The sequence below is a fragment of the Hemiscyllium ocellatum genome, chromosome 20 (assembly GCF_020745735.1).
Source record: "Hemiscyllium ocellatum isolate sHemOce1 chromosome 20, sHemOce1.pat.X.cur, whole genome shotgun sequence".
In the NCBI taxonomy this organism is placed as follows: domain Eukaryota; kingdom Metazoa; phylum Chordata; class Chondrichthyes; order Orectolobiformes; family Hemiscylliidae; genus Hemiscyllium; species Hemiscyllium ocellatum.
In genome coordinates, this window is record NC_083420.1 from 46,586,646 (window position 1) to 46,602,482 (window position 15,837).

Below are 15,837 nucleotides of genomic sequence, written 5' to 3' on the forward strand. Positions count from 1 at the left end.
CCTTGTAAATCTTTTCTGAACTTTTTCAAGTTTCACATCATTCTTTCTATAGCAGGGAGACCAGAACTGCACACCGTATGCCAAAAGTGGTCTAACCAATGTTTCTTACAGCTGCAACATGACAGCTTACTCCCATTCTCAATGCGCTGACCAATAAAGGCAAGTGTATCAAATGCCTTCTTCACTACCCTGTCTACCTGACTCCACCCATAACAAAATTACACACAGTATTTGAGATGCTGTACATCTGAGGATTAACTTTGCTACATTGATTTTCAACTCCTCTTGCAACAAAGGATGGCATTCCATCAGCCTTCATAATTACTTTTTATACCTAACTTTTCATAACTCACACAGTAAAGCATCTATATTGTCCTGCATCTCAGAATTTGACAGTTACTCTTTACTTTGGCAATATTCTTTGTCATTCTCCCGTGTAAGTATAATTTCACATGTTGCTATACTGCATGCTGCCAGATTTTTTGCCCAGTCAACCTATTTATATTGTCTGCAAACTCCTTATTGCCTCTTCACAACTGACTTTTCGCCCTGTCTTTGCATAAACTACAAATTTAGCAGTGCCTTTGCTTTCTTCATCTATAATCATAATTATGAATTGTGAAATGTTGAAGCACACGCACAGACCTAGCCATCTGTTATGCAAACTGTTTTTTGTAAGCAAACTAATACTTTAACTATGTTAATATGCTACCTACATGAGTACTTCTGCTTTTCCACAATCTTTTACATGGCACTGTGACTAATGCCTTCTGGAAATCTGCATCCGCTATGTTAACTGACATCCCCTTGCCTTTCAAAACGATGTTATTCATTCCAATAGGTTAAACATAATTTCTTTTTGATAAAACCTTGCTGATTCTTGCTGACTACCCTGAATTGTTCCAAATGCCCAGCTATAATTTAAGAATTGATTTAACACTTCCCCCACAACAGATGTCAATCTAACTCTCTCCAATCTTGAATATTTGCTACTTTCCACTCAAACATCAGATTCAGAAAAGGTTCCATATTCGACATCAATGTGTCTACTACGTATTAAGTATCTCTTTTAAGACTCCAGAATGGAGTCCTAGGACTTGACAGCCCACATCTCTTTCAGTTTACATATATAAGATACTTATTAATTTTGTTCACAATTGCCATATTATCTAGAATTAACTCTCCATTCCCTCAAATAGACCATCACACATTATTTATTTTATCTTTCTGGATACCTGTAGAAACTCATACTGTTTTCACATTGCTGTCTAGGTTCTTCTCATATTCCAAATTTCTTTCAAGACTTTTTGCAGGGAGCTTGAAGAGACAGAATCGTGATTGGAGGAGCAGCTCCCCACAGATTCACTTTCTTTCATACTCTACTCTTCAAAATCATAACACAGGGTGAATGAGGCAAGTATTGTTCTGATATTTTGAATCATTAATTTTTTTCTTACCTCCATTATTTATATTTTGCATGCTGAGGTTTCAAGAGCAAACTCAACCAAACCCCTCTGTATTTTTGAGCCCTGCTTCTGTTACAGATGCCTCCAATAATTGCAAAAAAATCATTTTTATACATAAGTCTGGACAGTCTCCAGGCACAGTATTTCCCTGCATTTGCCTTACCTTGGGACTGCTTTGGGCTGCAGAATTTTACAGTGAGCCACATGAAGTAGAACTGAGTACTAAATCTTCCCATAAACGCAGTAAAGCGCTTTCAGGTAAAATGCATCACTCTAAACTACATGAAACCATCCAGAAAGAAGATGTAAAACAATGAAAAGATTAAATACAATATATACTTTTTACCTTAAGAGTTCAGTCTTCTCCCCATTCTACTCTCCTAAAAAATTCAAGCATTTAACTTGAGAAAATGTCATTGGTATTACTCTCTAGGAAGCCCAGGTTGACCAGTTTCTGATTCATCTGACAGCCACTGGTCTATGGATTCAGTATGTGCTGAAATTACTCTAATCCAATATACCAAATCTTCTAGGAGAATTAAAAATGTGCAAAACAATTCACTATCATCTCATATCTTACCAATTATAGACTCTCCTCAATCACTGAGTAAAAAATGTTACAGTTCTGTGACAAGTCTGATACTGGAGGCTCAAACATTGTATGGAAGTAACAGGATTGTTGAAGTTTCCTCTGCAAGGGAATAAAGTGCTTAAACATTTCCTCATTGGAGACAGGCCATATATTTTACAAACTGTTAGGGCAGAAACATTGGAAGTAAAGTCATCTTCTCTACCTTTTTCTCCACCAATATAAAAAGAAAATTATCACAAAATCAGCCTTCTCCCAATAAGTAAGATAGACCAAGTCATTTACATCAAGCAACAGCTACTTAGCAATATAGAAACTTGGCACAACACCTTGTTCCAACCTTGGTCCAAACATAAGACTCAAGGAAAAAAGCAGAGTTGCAGTCTTTAATGTCAAGACAGCAGTCAACTGAATATGGTATCATGTACCTCAAGCAAAACTGGTGTATAATGGATCATTTGCAATTTGCGTGGGCACATGCAGCTCTGAAAACACTTAAGAAACCCAATACCAATGGAATAAAGTAGCCTTTTTCCACTGATGCACAGTGGTAGCAATGTGCAATGATGCTCTAACAACTATTAAGCCTCCTTCATTAGTACCTTTCAAACTCATTATCTATTTGCTAGAAGGACAGGGCAACAGATGCACAGGAATACCACCACCTGTAGGTTCCCCTGCAAGCTATACACCATTCTAATGGTGGAATGATATTGCCAGTCTTTCACTGTCAAAATCCTGTATTGTGGGTGTACCTGTACCACATGAATCACACTGATTTGAGGAAGAAATCACCATCACCTTCTCAAAGGCAATAAACACTGGACTAGCCAACAGAGTCAGAGATGTACAGCACAGAAACAGACCCTTCGGTCCAACTAGCTCTTGCCAACCAGATATCCCAACCCAATCTAGTCCCACCTGCCAGTACCTGGCCCATAGCCCTCTAAACTTTTCCTATTCATATACCCATCCAGATGCCTTTTAAATGTTGCAATTGCATTAGCATCCACCATTTCCTCTGGCAGCCCATTCCACACACAACCACCCTCTGCGTGAAAAGTTTGCCCCTTAGATTTCTTTTATATCTTTCCCCTCTTACCCTAACCTATGCTCTCTAGTTCTGAGCTCCCACACCCCAAGGAAAAGACACTGTCTATTTATCCCATCTATGCCCCTCATGATTTTATAAACCGCTATAAGGTCACCTTCTCAGCCTCCAATGTTCCAGGGAAAACAGCCCTAGCCTATTCAACCTCTCCCTTTAGCTCAAATCCTCTAATCCTGGCAACATACTTGTAAATCTTTTCTAAGCCCTTTCAAGTTTCACATCCTTCCGAAAGGAAGACCAGAATTGTATGCAATATTCCAAAAGTGGCCTAACCAATGTCCTGTACAGCCACAGCATGACCTCCCAACTCCTGTATTCAATACTCTGATCAATAAAGGAATGCATACCAAAGGAACTAACATGTGAAAGAGTAAAGAAAATGTTCACAGATCAAGGTCAGTGATCATTGCCTAAGAATATTATTGCAAGATTTCCTCAAAGAATTCTCATTAGCCATTTCATTACTGACCTTCCATTCATCATATGGTAAGGTGTTGAACATTTTGATAACAAATTGAAAGCAAACCTACAGAAAGCCTAGATGTAGTCCCCAGCTATGTACTCCGATCCCGCATGGACCAGCTGGCAGGAGTATTTGCAAACATGTTCAACCTCTCTTTACTACGATTTGAAGTCTCTATCTGCTTCAAGAAGACCACCATCATCCAAAGAAGAAAAAAAAATCACATATTGTGCCTTACACTTGGTGGCTCTGATCTCCATAATTATGAAATGCTTTGCAAGGTCAGTCACGGATCACATTAACTACAGCCTCCCACATTGCCTTGATCTTTTGCAATTCACCTAACTATGCAAAAGCTTGAAGGCAAGTGCCAACTCCCTGGCCCTACACTCATCCCTGCAGCATCTGGACAACAAGGATACCGACTTCAAGTTCCTACTTAGTGACTACAGCTCCGCCTTCAGCACCATATATCCAAACGAACTAATTTCCAAACTGCAAGACTTCGGTCTCTGCTCCCCTCTCTATAAGTGGACCCTCAAACTTTCTGAGCCATAGACTACAGACAGGATAAGCAACAACACTTCCCCATGATAATCCTCAACACTGGTACCTGCAAGACTGCATATTTCAGCCTCAATTATACTCCTTTATATGTTCACGACTGTGAGACCAAATTCCGCATTAACTCCATTTGTAAGTTTACTGACCATCCCACCATTGCAGGTCAGATCTCAAATATCGATAGAAAGAGAAAGGGAGCTTAGCAGCATGGTGTGAAGACAACAATCTCTCCATCAACATCAGCAAAATAAAGGAGCTAGTCATCAACTTCAGGAAGCAAAGTGGAGGGCACATCCCTGTCTGCAGTCATGGTGTTGATGTGGGGATGGGAGTGATAAACACTAGCAATCTGTTCTGATCCAACCACACTGACGCTACAGTAAAGAAAGCTCAACAATGCCTCTACTGCCTCAAGAGATTAAGGCAATTCGAGATAACCATAAAGAGCCTTACCAATGTTTATGGATGTACCATAGAAAGGATCCTGTCTGGGTATATCGCAGCATTGCATGACAACTGCTTTTCCCAAGACCGTAAGAATCTGCAGAGAGTCGTGAACACCGCCCAGTCAATCACACAAAGCGGCCTTCCATCTACATTTCCCGCTGCCTTGGGAAAGCAACAAACATAATCAAAAGGTCCCTCCCACCCCAATTATATTCTCTTTCACCCTCCATCAGGCAGAAGATGTACATTTGAATACAGTAACGAGCAGATTCAACAGCTTTTTCCCCCACTGTGATCAGACTTTTGAATGGACCTCTTAAAATGTTAATGTCTACTCTATCCTGCACTCTGTTCTGTTACCCTGATGCACTTGTATGGTACAATCTGTCTGTACAGCACACAGAACAACACTTTTTCACTGTATGTGGGCTATAATATCACACGTGCCAGTTAACAAGCATCTCAGAACAGATGAAAGTAATTATTTCGCCATTTCTTTCAAGCATCATGGTCAAGAAGCCTTTCGCTATCAACATCCTGCAGAACACCCAAATCTCCACCATATCTGGAGGAGTGACACATAAGTTGGGTACTTTGCAATGAGTGGCTCACCTTCTGAAGCCTTAAAAATGTTGTTATGGATACTGCTGCTATAAAACTAAGGAAGCTTGGAACTGTCAAGGCTTCTGTCCTTGCTAGTGGGCATAATGTCAATTACAAAGTGAGCAATAGCTGAAATATATACTATTTGCAGGATGCATTGCAACCATGCACCAATACCACATTGACAACATCTCTTTCCTTTGCAATTTTTATCATCAAGTACGAGAGCAATGATGTTGTGGAACATTATCACCTAAAAATCAGAAACAACCAAGCGCGAACATAAATTAGCATTGCTTCATTTGGCATTCTGGAATTCCCAATCCAAATCATCATAAGAACTAAAATAATTAAAAGGACATTGTCACCCAATTCTCACAGCAACTAAAGTTTGAGTGACACGTCATGCTTGCATTATCTATATTCAAAAATCAAGTAAATTGTATACAAGTTAAAAACAAAGACCAACTTGAAATGTAAAGCGGTTTGAAAATTAAACACGATATTTCCATCATAAGTAATTGTCTTGATTTTACTCAAGGAATAAAATAAATTACAGCAGACAGACCATATAAAGAAAAATGTCAATTTAAGATAACATTAGAAGCTTGACAAAGGACTATGTTTAGCTGAATTGATTAAGACAAAACTAATTGATTCTAAAATCTTGATAAACATATTTTACATGGGACTGGGGAACTACCAAAAATAGTTTCCTTGCTGCAGAACTACAAGTATGAGAGTTTCTCTTGCAGAAAGAAAAAATAACTTGTTTATAACATGGGAAACAAAAATGACACAAGTGCGACAGCTAAGTCAGACAGTGCACACATATTTTGCATCATAACAATGAAAGTTATTTGGGACTGATTTCTCACTGCTAAACCAGGTATACGGTGTTAAAAAAAGGCATTACTTTGCTCTGGCTGAGATTGGCTAGCTCAATAGAGAACAGGAATTCCACCTGGGACACAGCAGAGTGTACATAACAACTTTCTCTTTTAAATGCAGCAAAACCTCCAACAGGAGCATTCTCAAACATGTTTTAACACCAAGCTACCAAACAGATTATTAGGATAAATGATCAAAAGCTTAGTTCAAGAAACCAATTTTAAATACCTTGCAGGAAATGAAAGATGGAGAGGTATAGGAAGATAGATAAAAGAGAGCTTAGGCCTAAGATAGGTGGTCAACTGAAGACTTAACCACCAATTAAACAAGTGTGTGGAAAAGCAAGAATTGAAGGAATACAGAGATCTGAAAGAGCTATAAGGCTGGAGGAGATCACAGAACGATAGAGAGGGGGCTGCGAAACAAGAATGAGAGTTTTTAAAATGCAGCATTATTGGAGTCAATGCATATGAATTTTGACAAGTACAAGCTTATGGAGGATGCAATTTCAGTGGATGGCCAGGACAGCAGGACAATTATCAAGCAAAAGAGCTAATAAAAGCATGGATAAAGGTCTACAAAATAACAATAACATTGCCAAAAACATCCAGAAAATTAAAGGCAAAATTTACTTTCTTCTGTAAATACTTTGCAGAAAAGAAAACTTCCTCTGGAGACCTTCTGCCTTTGCCCAGCTAAATCTTGAGAAAGCTAGATTTTTTGCTTTTGTCATAATGCAGCTGCGTGGCACTATAAACAATAGATTAATTAATACCAAAACTTTCTGTATTAACTTAGAGTTTTTTTTTATTTCTTATATATTTCCACAACATTATAACGTGCAATTTAGTTTGTTACAAGTAAATTTTGCCACAGAGCAGATCAAATTTTAAACTGTTTACTTCTTAGAACATAACAACGCAGTACAGGCCCTTTGGCCCTTGATGTTGCACCAACCTGTGAAATCAATCTAAAGCCCATCTAACCTACACTATTCCATTTTCATCCATTTGTCTATCCAATTACCATTTAAATGTCCTTAAAGTTGGCAAGTTTACTACTGTTGCAGGTAGGCCGTTCCATATTAAAGAGTTAACTTGCTCTGCTGACCTGCAGGACATTGGATGTTCCGTGGCTAGGGTGGGATGCCTCTGACTTACAGATAGATTGTAAGAAATTTACATTACCATCCATTATTTAGAACCATTTCCTTGCCATTCATCATAATTTACATTGTCATTGCTACTATTTACATTTTCATCCCCTATTCAGAAATCAATAAAGAACATTATAGTTAGAATTTGACTACTCCTTGCAGTTTTAAAAAACACAATTTGCAACAGATTTGACCATTAAGGGATGATTTACATTATACTTTTTCTGGTGATGGTCAGGCCACTGCATGTGTCTTGAGTGGCATGTGACTGTGGGGGAATGGCTGGGGTTTGCCTTGTGGGCATTGCTAACTGTGATGTAAAGATCTTGAATAAAGGAAGGACTGTTTCCTTTGTTCAGGTAGAGTTTTGACATGACTCCACAAGCCCTGTGAGGTGTGTTAGAAGTTCCTCCAGAAAGTTTGCACTGTACTGTGCTTAATAAAATTTTGGCTGTTCACATATGTTAGTGTGTTGCAGTTGCATCAAGTGCGTAAGAATCTCAGGAGAAAAGAACCTAACACTACTGAGTAAAGAAACTACCTGTGACATCTGTCCTATATCTATTACCCCTCAATTTAAAGCTATGCCCTCTCATGCTGGCAATCACCATCCGAGGAAAAAGACTCTCACTGTCCACCCAATCTAACCTTGTGATTTTCTTCTATATCTCAATTAAGTCACCTCTCAACCACTTACTTTCTAACGAAAGCAATCTCAAGTGCCTCAGTCTTTCCTCATTAGACCCTCCCTCCATACCAGGCAACATCCTAGTAAATCTCCTCTGCACCCTTTCCAAAGCTTCCACATCCTTCCTATAATGTGGTGACTAAACTGTACACAATGCTCCAAGTGTGGCTGCATCAGAGTTTTGTACAGCTACAGCATATCCTCGTGGCTCTGAAACTCAATCCATCTACTAATAAAGGTAACACATCGTATGCCTTCTTAATAACCCTATCAACCTGGGTGACAACTTTCAGGAATCAACATATATGGACACCAAGATCTCTCTGTTCATCCACACTACCAAGAATCTTACTATCAGCCCAGTACTCTTTATTCCTGTTGCTCTTCCAAAGTGAATCAACTCACACTTTTCCGCATTAAACTCCATTTGCCACCTCTCAGCATAGCTCTGCAGCTTACCTATGGGTCTCTGTAACCTGCAACATCCTTTGGCACTATCCACAACTCTACCAACCTTAGTGTCATCCGCAAACTTACTAACTCATCCTTCTACGCCCTCATCCAGGTCATTTATAAAAATGACAAACAACAGTGGCCCCAAAACAGATCCTTGCGGTACACCACTAGCAACTGAACTCCAGGATGAACAGTTCCCATCAACCACCACCCTTTCTTCTTTCAGCTTGCCAATATCTGATCCAAATCGCTAAATCTTCTACAAGTTCATATTTTTTTTTCCCCCAAGCCAGTCTTGCCTTACATGTAATGAGATTTTTAAAATAGTAGCAATTGGTTAATCACACAGGAAAGGTTCCATTTTTGAATGGGCTTCATATATAGTCATTCATCTTTTGACATTTTAAGCCTCACTACTCCCTTTTATCTTATGTTTTATTCACAGTAAAGCTGCCTACAAATATCTTGCCTCTCTTCCGTGCTTCTTAGCTCCTTAACAGAACTTAAATCTAGAACAGAAATGCTAAAGAGTAACTGTCTACTGATTTCAGATCAGAAGAAGCTCTGCCACTTTTCACACAATGTTCAAATGAAAAAACTTTTTACATATTAGACCATATTTCCTTTCCACAACCTAGTGCATCTTTCTCTTTCTAATCATACTATTGAAAAGATGTCCAGGACATGGAGGGGTGTAAAGGAAATCAACTGGAATGCTATGATGGTTGAAAGATTTCAGTTACAGTAAGAGATCAGAGCTGTAAAGTGACAAAGGTTTTATAAATGAAATAAGAAGAAATTATCACAAAAAGCAGAATCGTCAATAACCAGAGGATTTACAATAGAGTAACTGGCAAAAACCACAGGCAACATGATATAGAGTACACTGAATGAAGGATGGTTGAAGCAGATACAGTAACGCTTAAAAAGGAAATGAATAAATATCCGAAGAGTAAAAACTTGCTTGGCTACGGAAAATGAACTGGGGGAAATTGAACTAATTGGATAGCTGTTTGAAAGAGACAGCAAAAACAGGTTAGACCAAACAGCCTCAATCTGTGCTGCATCATACTACTCTGGGTGATTGCCAAGACCCACTTATTTGTAGTTTTTACTCCAAGTAAATTCCAAAACTCAATCTTCAAATAGGAGTACATTTTCCAGAGCCCTGTACAATTAAAAAGAACTTAAATCAATAGTTTTGGTAATGCTCCTGTTATTTATTGTTCTTCCTGCAATCTCACTTTGTTGAAGAAAAGATTTGTTGATCCATTTAGCCCAGAGCAGCCCCTGGACGTTAAAAGCTTATCTTCCTCCAGCAAACAAGGACGAAAGGGTAATTAGGGAGAGAATAGGGCCCTTCAAAGATCAGCAAGGCAACCAACGTGTGGACCTGCAGGAGATGGGCGAGACACTAAACGAGTATTTTGTATCAGTGTTTGCTGTGGAGAAGGACATAGAAGATATAGAATGTGGGAATATAGATGGTGACATCTTGAAAAATGTCCATATTACAGAGGAGATGGTGCTAAATGTCTTGAAACGCGTAAGGGTGGATAAATCCCCAAGATGATCAGGTGCACCCTAGAGCTCTATGGGAAGCGATTGCTGGGCCCTTCGCTGAGATATTTGCATCTTCAATAGTCACAGGTGAGGTGCTGGAAGACGTGATGCTAACATGGTGCCACTGTTTAAGAAAGGTGGTAAGGAAAAGCCAGGGAATGATGGACCCGTGAGCCTGACATTGGTGGTGGGCAAGTTGTTGGAGGGAATCCTGAGGGACAGGATTTACATGTAATTGGAAAGGCAAAGACTGATTAGGGATAGTCAGCATGGTTTTGTGTATGGGAAATCATATCTCACAAACTTGACTGAGTTTTTTGAAGAAGTAATAAAGAGGATTGATGATGGCAGAGCAGTGGATGCAATCAATACAGACTTCAGGAAGGTGTTTGACGAAGTTCCTCATGGGAGACTGATTAGCAAGGTTAGATCTCATGGAATATACAGTGAGAACTAGCCATTTGTGTATCAGAACTGGCTCGAAGGTAGAAGACAGAGGTTTGCTTTTCAGACTGGAGGAGTAGTGACCAGTGGCGTGCCACAAGATTGGTGCTGGGTCCACTATTTTTCATTTATATAAATGATTTTGATGTGAACACAGGAAGTAGAATTAGTAAGTTTGCAGCTGACAAAAACTGGAGGAGTAGTGGACAGCGAAGAAGCTTACCTCAGCATACAACAGGATCTTGATTTGATGGGCCAATGGGCTGAGGAGTGGCAGATGGAGTTTAATTTAGATAAATGGGAGATACTGCATTTTGGAAAAGCAAATCAGAGCAGAACGTATACACTTGATGATAAGGTCCTAGGGATTCTTGCTGAACAAAGAAACCTTGGAGTGCAGGTTCACAGTTCCTTGAAAGTAGGGTTGCAGGTAGATAGGATAGTGAAGAAGGCATTTGATATGTTTTCCTTTATTGGTCAGAGCATTGAGTACAAGAGTTGGGAGATCATGTTGCAGCTGTACAAGACATTGACTAGGCCACTTTTGGAATACTGCGTGCAATTCTGGGTCTCCTTCTTATCAGAAAGGTGTTGTGAAATTTGAAAGGGTTCAGAAAAGATTTACAAAGGTGTTGCCAGGGTTGGAGGATCTGAGCTATAGGAAGAGGCTGCATAGGCTGGGGCTATTTCCCCTGAAGCTTTGGAGGCTAAGGGATGATCTTGTAAAAGGTTTCTTAAATCATGAGGGCCATGGATAGGGTAAATAGACAAGGCCTTTTCCCTGGGGTGGGGAAGTCCACAACTATAGGGCATAGGTTTAGGGGAAAGATTAAAAGGGACCTAAAGGGCAACTTTTTCACGCAGAGGGTAGTGAGTGTATGGAATGAGCTGCTAGAGGAAGTGGTGGAGGCTGGTACAATTACAGAATTTAAAAGGCATCTGGATGGGCATATGAATAGGAAAGGTTTGGAGGGATATGGGCCAAGTACTGGCAAATGGGACTAGATTAGGTTAGGATAACTGGTCGACATGGATGAGTGGACCGAAGGGTCTGTTTCCACGTTGTACATCTTTATGACTCTATAATATACAGAATTCAAGTATTTTGAATTGCCATTACGCTATTTATACTTCTGAATTCACTTTGCTATATCTTATCTTTTCCAGTCTTAGTACTATCGCAACACAATCTGCTACAATCTTTTGCTTAGGTGTCTCAACGCTGTACAAAATCTCAAATATTAAAACGTACAGCTAGTTCAACAAGGTGCAATCAAAAATTAGATCTTAGTGAAAAACAGACCTCAAGAAATTCAAACTTCAGTCAATTCCCTTGAATCAGGAAAGAAATATTATTGTTTATTCATCTTTTAGCATTTCAACGTTCATTGTGGAAAACATTACGTTTAGCCATAAAAAGCAGTGAAAATAGTGAAAACTATGAACAAAATGTAGACTTTTCAAAAGTGATATCGGTTGTGACACACTTTAGAGTTAATATGCTTTGTTTTGTGCTAAATCAATAGAAAATTGAACTGATTGAGTTGCAACTCAATACCATAATCTCAAAAATACAATTTAAAACACTCTGGTCCATACAGATAAAAGGCAAATGTTTCATACTTTATTTTTTTAAATACAGCATCCGCTTTCCTACTTGCTACGCAACAGAGGATTTCAAAATCCACTTTTAACATACAACAAATACCTGATATACCTTATCTTGTAGACCAAAGCATTTAATTGCCATCCTACCGCATATCTCCCACAAACATGCACATTCCTATCAAAACAGTATATCTGTAACTTAATCTATAACCTATTTGGTATATACCAAACATGCTGTGGGGAGCAACAGACGCCTGGTGTACACTAAATATATGCACGACAGTTTCAATACATACTAAAGGTAACTTATTAAATTAATCGGTGCACGATCGCACAGAAAAACCATTTTAATTTTGTGTATGCCCCGCGAAGCTGTCCTTTACGACTAAATGATTCACGTAAATGGACGGAGTTGTTCTATCACAAAGAAAAAGCGCTGACAGTCACAGACCTACTTCGGAAGTGGGTTTGACAAATCTGATGGCTTTAACCAGATGCTCACAATGCATAAACATTAGCATGAAGAGACACATACGGAAAATGCCGTATTCCATCTACATGGGATGTAACAGCTTTGAAGCACATCTCCGGAGGGGATCAAAATACTTTCAATTTTAAACTGTCAACGAAACTGTAGAATAATTGGACACCATCATCTTAAGGCCACCTCTAAACCTGTGCATGTAAAGGCAATATCATTCGGTCCTAAACGATAACTGAGAGACCAGATTAATTCCTCACCCCACCATCCCACACTTTTATTGTATTTGCTGAGATACCTTAATAACATTCTCGAAGATGGTGTCCCGGAACTCCTCCAGAGCTTTGCTGTCGAAGTCTTTGCCGTGAATGATCCTCATCTGTTTAAGGAAGGTGCTTTTGCCGCTCTCGCCGGCCCCGAGCAGCAGGATCTTGACCAGGCGCCGGACGTAGCGCCTCTCCCGGGCCAGCAAGGCATCAATCTCCCGGCTCCTGCGGCGCTGAGCCCGCTCGCTCTGGCTGGACTGACAGGCCGGGAAACAAGCGCCCAGACGCTGCACCAGCTCGGCCATCCTTCTCCGTCGGCCGCACCGCAGCAACAACACAAACCGCACGCGTGACCCTTGAGGGAAACTTTTGTTTTTTCTCTCTCTCAACACAGAATGATTTCACCGCAAGGTCTGTTTTTTTTTTAAAAAGAAACCCGATTTAAATCAGTCCGTCTGCCCTACACGATCCCTCAGCCGGACCTACCGACTCCCCATTCATTACCCAACTGACGGACGAAAACTTCACCGAAGGGTAGGGCGGGACCATGCACGCATTCCTAACAGGTCATTGGGCATCCCACCCATCAATCGGGATCACTTCAACCGTTTATTGGTCTGTAGTGTTGTCAATCGATGGTGGACGTCCCGCCCTCATGTCCGCTCTTACTCTCAATTGGCCGATCCGCCCGTCAATCGGGAACATTTTAAAAATACAGGCGTTGACCCTGAAGACGGGAGGCTTCTCCTCCGGATTGGTTACCCCCTCCGTCAATTAGATCGAATCAGGTTCCGCCCACTGACTGGATCTTTATTTTGTAATGCTTTCTCGAAGAGGTGAAAGTGCACGCTGGTCTTAATTTTGTTCTTTGTTAGTTTGCCCAATCTGGATATCTTCAATACCGGGGTTTCAGTGTTGATTTTCCTCACCACATCAGTTGAAAGATGTGGTCACGGCCTGCGCCACACCCCAAGAGGAAACCCCGCCTCCTGTTACGGTCAATCACCGGTGCCCCGCTGCCCATTGGTCGACGTTCTGAACGTTCAAGCCAAGGGAAAAGCCGTTGGAGCCCCGGTCAAGAGGTAAGCGAACTATGAGTGGCCGACAGCCTGTCAGTCATTCAAACCCCGCCTCCTCCCTTTTCCTGTCCCCGCAGGGGTTGGGAAGCAGCTGCGTCTGAGTCTAAATGATGCCATTCCAAAACATCTGGCACTGTGTTTAAGATGCCTATCTTTACTCCTGAGAGTACAGAGGGGGATCGTAAATAACTCTCCCATATTTTACTTGTTTTCTTTTTGACCAGGAAATTTCGAGTCTTTTGGTTGGGATGGGAAGTATGTAGATATTTTCAATCACTCTTTCCAGATGTGTTAGGATACAACTCTTGAATAAATGGGACTTAAACTCAGTCCTTCTGCCCAGGCCCTTAATACACATCTTACCTTATGCACAGCCAATCATACAGGACCAACCATGGGAAAATTGTTATATGAAACGCATAGGTGGGCAAGTCCAGATAGGCCAGTGGTTTCTTTTTCTGCTGAGTTCCAGTGCTGTTAATTGCTCCTGTTTTATCAGGATTTTTTTAGATGTCTACTTTGGTACCGTTGGTTGCACTCTTCCTTCTGTGGCAGAAGATTGTTGCATTCCCAAGGCTTGAACATATGATTAAGTCTGCCATTCCAGAAGGAACTTTGCACTATCAGAAGAAGACAATAGGGTGCAGGAGTAGGCTATTCAGCACCGCCATTCATTATGATCATGGCTGGTCGTCCACAATCAGTGTCATGTTCCTGCCTTATCCCCATAACCTTTGATTCCACTATATTTAAGAGCTCTATCCATCTCTTTCTTGAAAGTATCCAGAGACTGGCCTCCACTGTCTTCTGGGGCAGATATATATATATATATATATGCAACCTTCCATAGAGAGAGAGATGCAACCTTTCAGATGACCGTTCATCTGAGATCCCAACTACCCTCTCAGGTACTCATTTAAAATGCCACAGTACTATTTGACGCAAGAGCAGGGAACATATCCCCTGTGTGATTGCAATACTTACACATCAATGTACTGTGAAAATGCAGATCTTCTGACAAATGTCAATGCTATTTTTTGAAGCTGGCTGTGTTTGCTACATTCCAACAGTGACTACACTTTAAAAGTAAAGTTTTGGTGTCTGATATTTGTGAAAGATGTTTTATAAATGTGGAACTTTATTTTATGAAATTTAACTTTTGTAATACTTACCCACTGAGCCTCCTATATTTCTTCCTTCCTTCTTTAGATTAGTGTCTTCCAGAACACTCCTGCTCATGTCCTAACTTGCAAAATGTTCCACTAATTTGTTATTAACTTACTTTGGTTCCCAATTTAGCAATGCCTTATTTTAAAGCTCTGATGCTCTTTCTAGCCTTATCCCTATCTGTCTCTGCAATATGTTCTCAAGCCCCATAACCCCCTGAGATATCTGATTTCTTCTATTTCTGGCTACTCTGATTTCTGATTTAAATTGTTGTATTATTGGTGGCTGTACCTTTCATTGCCCAGGCCCTAAGTTCTGGAGCGCTCTGCCTAAGCCTTTCTTTCTTTCTACCACACTTTCATCCTTTAAGATCCTTATAACTTATCTATTTGGCCAAGATTTTAGCTGTCAGCCTGATGTCTCTTTATTAGTCATGATGTCTAATGTTGTATTACTCCCTGGAACATTGTATGATGTTATTTTTAATTGCATTAAAACACTATATATTGAGGATAATCATATAAGCAATCTTAATAATTGACCAATAATGATTTTTCTAGATTTTGATAATCAAATTGGATTTTTAAAAAAAAATCAATTTGTGGGATGTGGGCATCACTAGCTGGCTTGCATTTATTGCTTGTCTCTAATTGCCATATGAAGGTGGTGCTGAGTTGTGAGTTGACCCACAATGCTATTAGCGAAGGAATTCCAAAATTTTAATCCAGCAACAGTGAAGAAAGGTCAATATATTTCCAAGTCAGGATGGTCAATGGCTTGGAGGGGAAATTGAAA

At 40.1% G+C, this 15,837-nt stretch overlaps 1 protein-coding gene across 1 annotated transcript in view; it reads right to left on the minus strand.

Annotated features, from left to right (window-relative positions):
• gna12a (guanine nucleotide binding protein (G protein) alpha 12a) overlaps nt 1–13,350 on the minus strand; it is a 77,641-nt gene extending 64,291 nt beyond the window's left edge. The window contains exon 1 of the mRNA XM_060840329.1: nt 12,829–13,350. Coding sequence (XP_060696312.1) covers nt 12,829–13,101 — 273 coding nt within the window. The 5' untranslated portion in view covers nt 13,102–13,350. The remainder of the gene's footprint in view (nt 1–12,828) is intronic.
• Nucleotides 13,351–15,837: the final 2,487 nt, after the last annotated feature.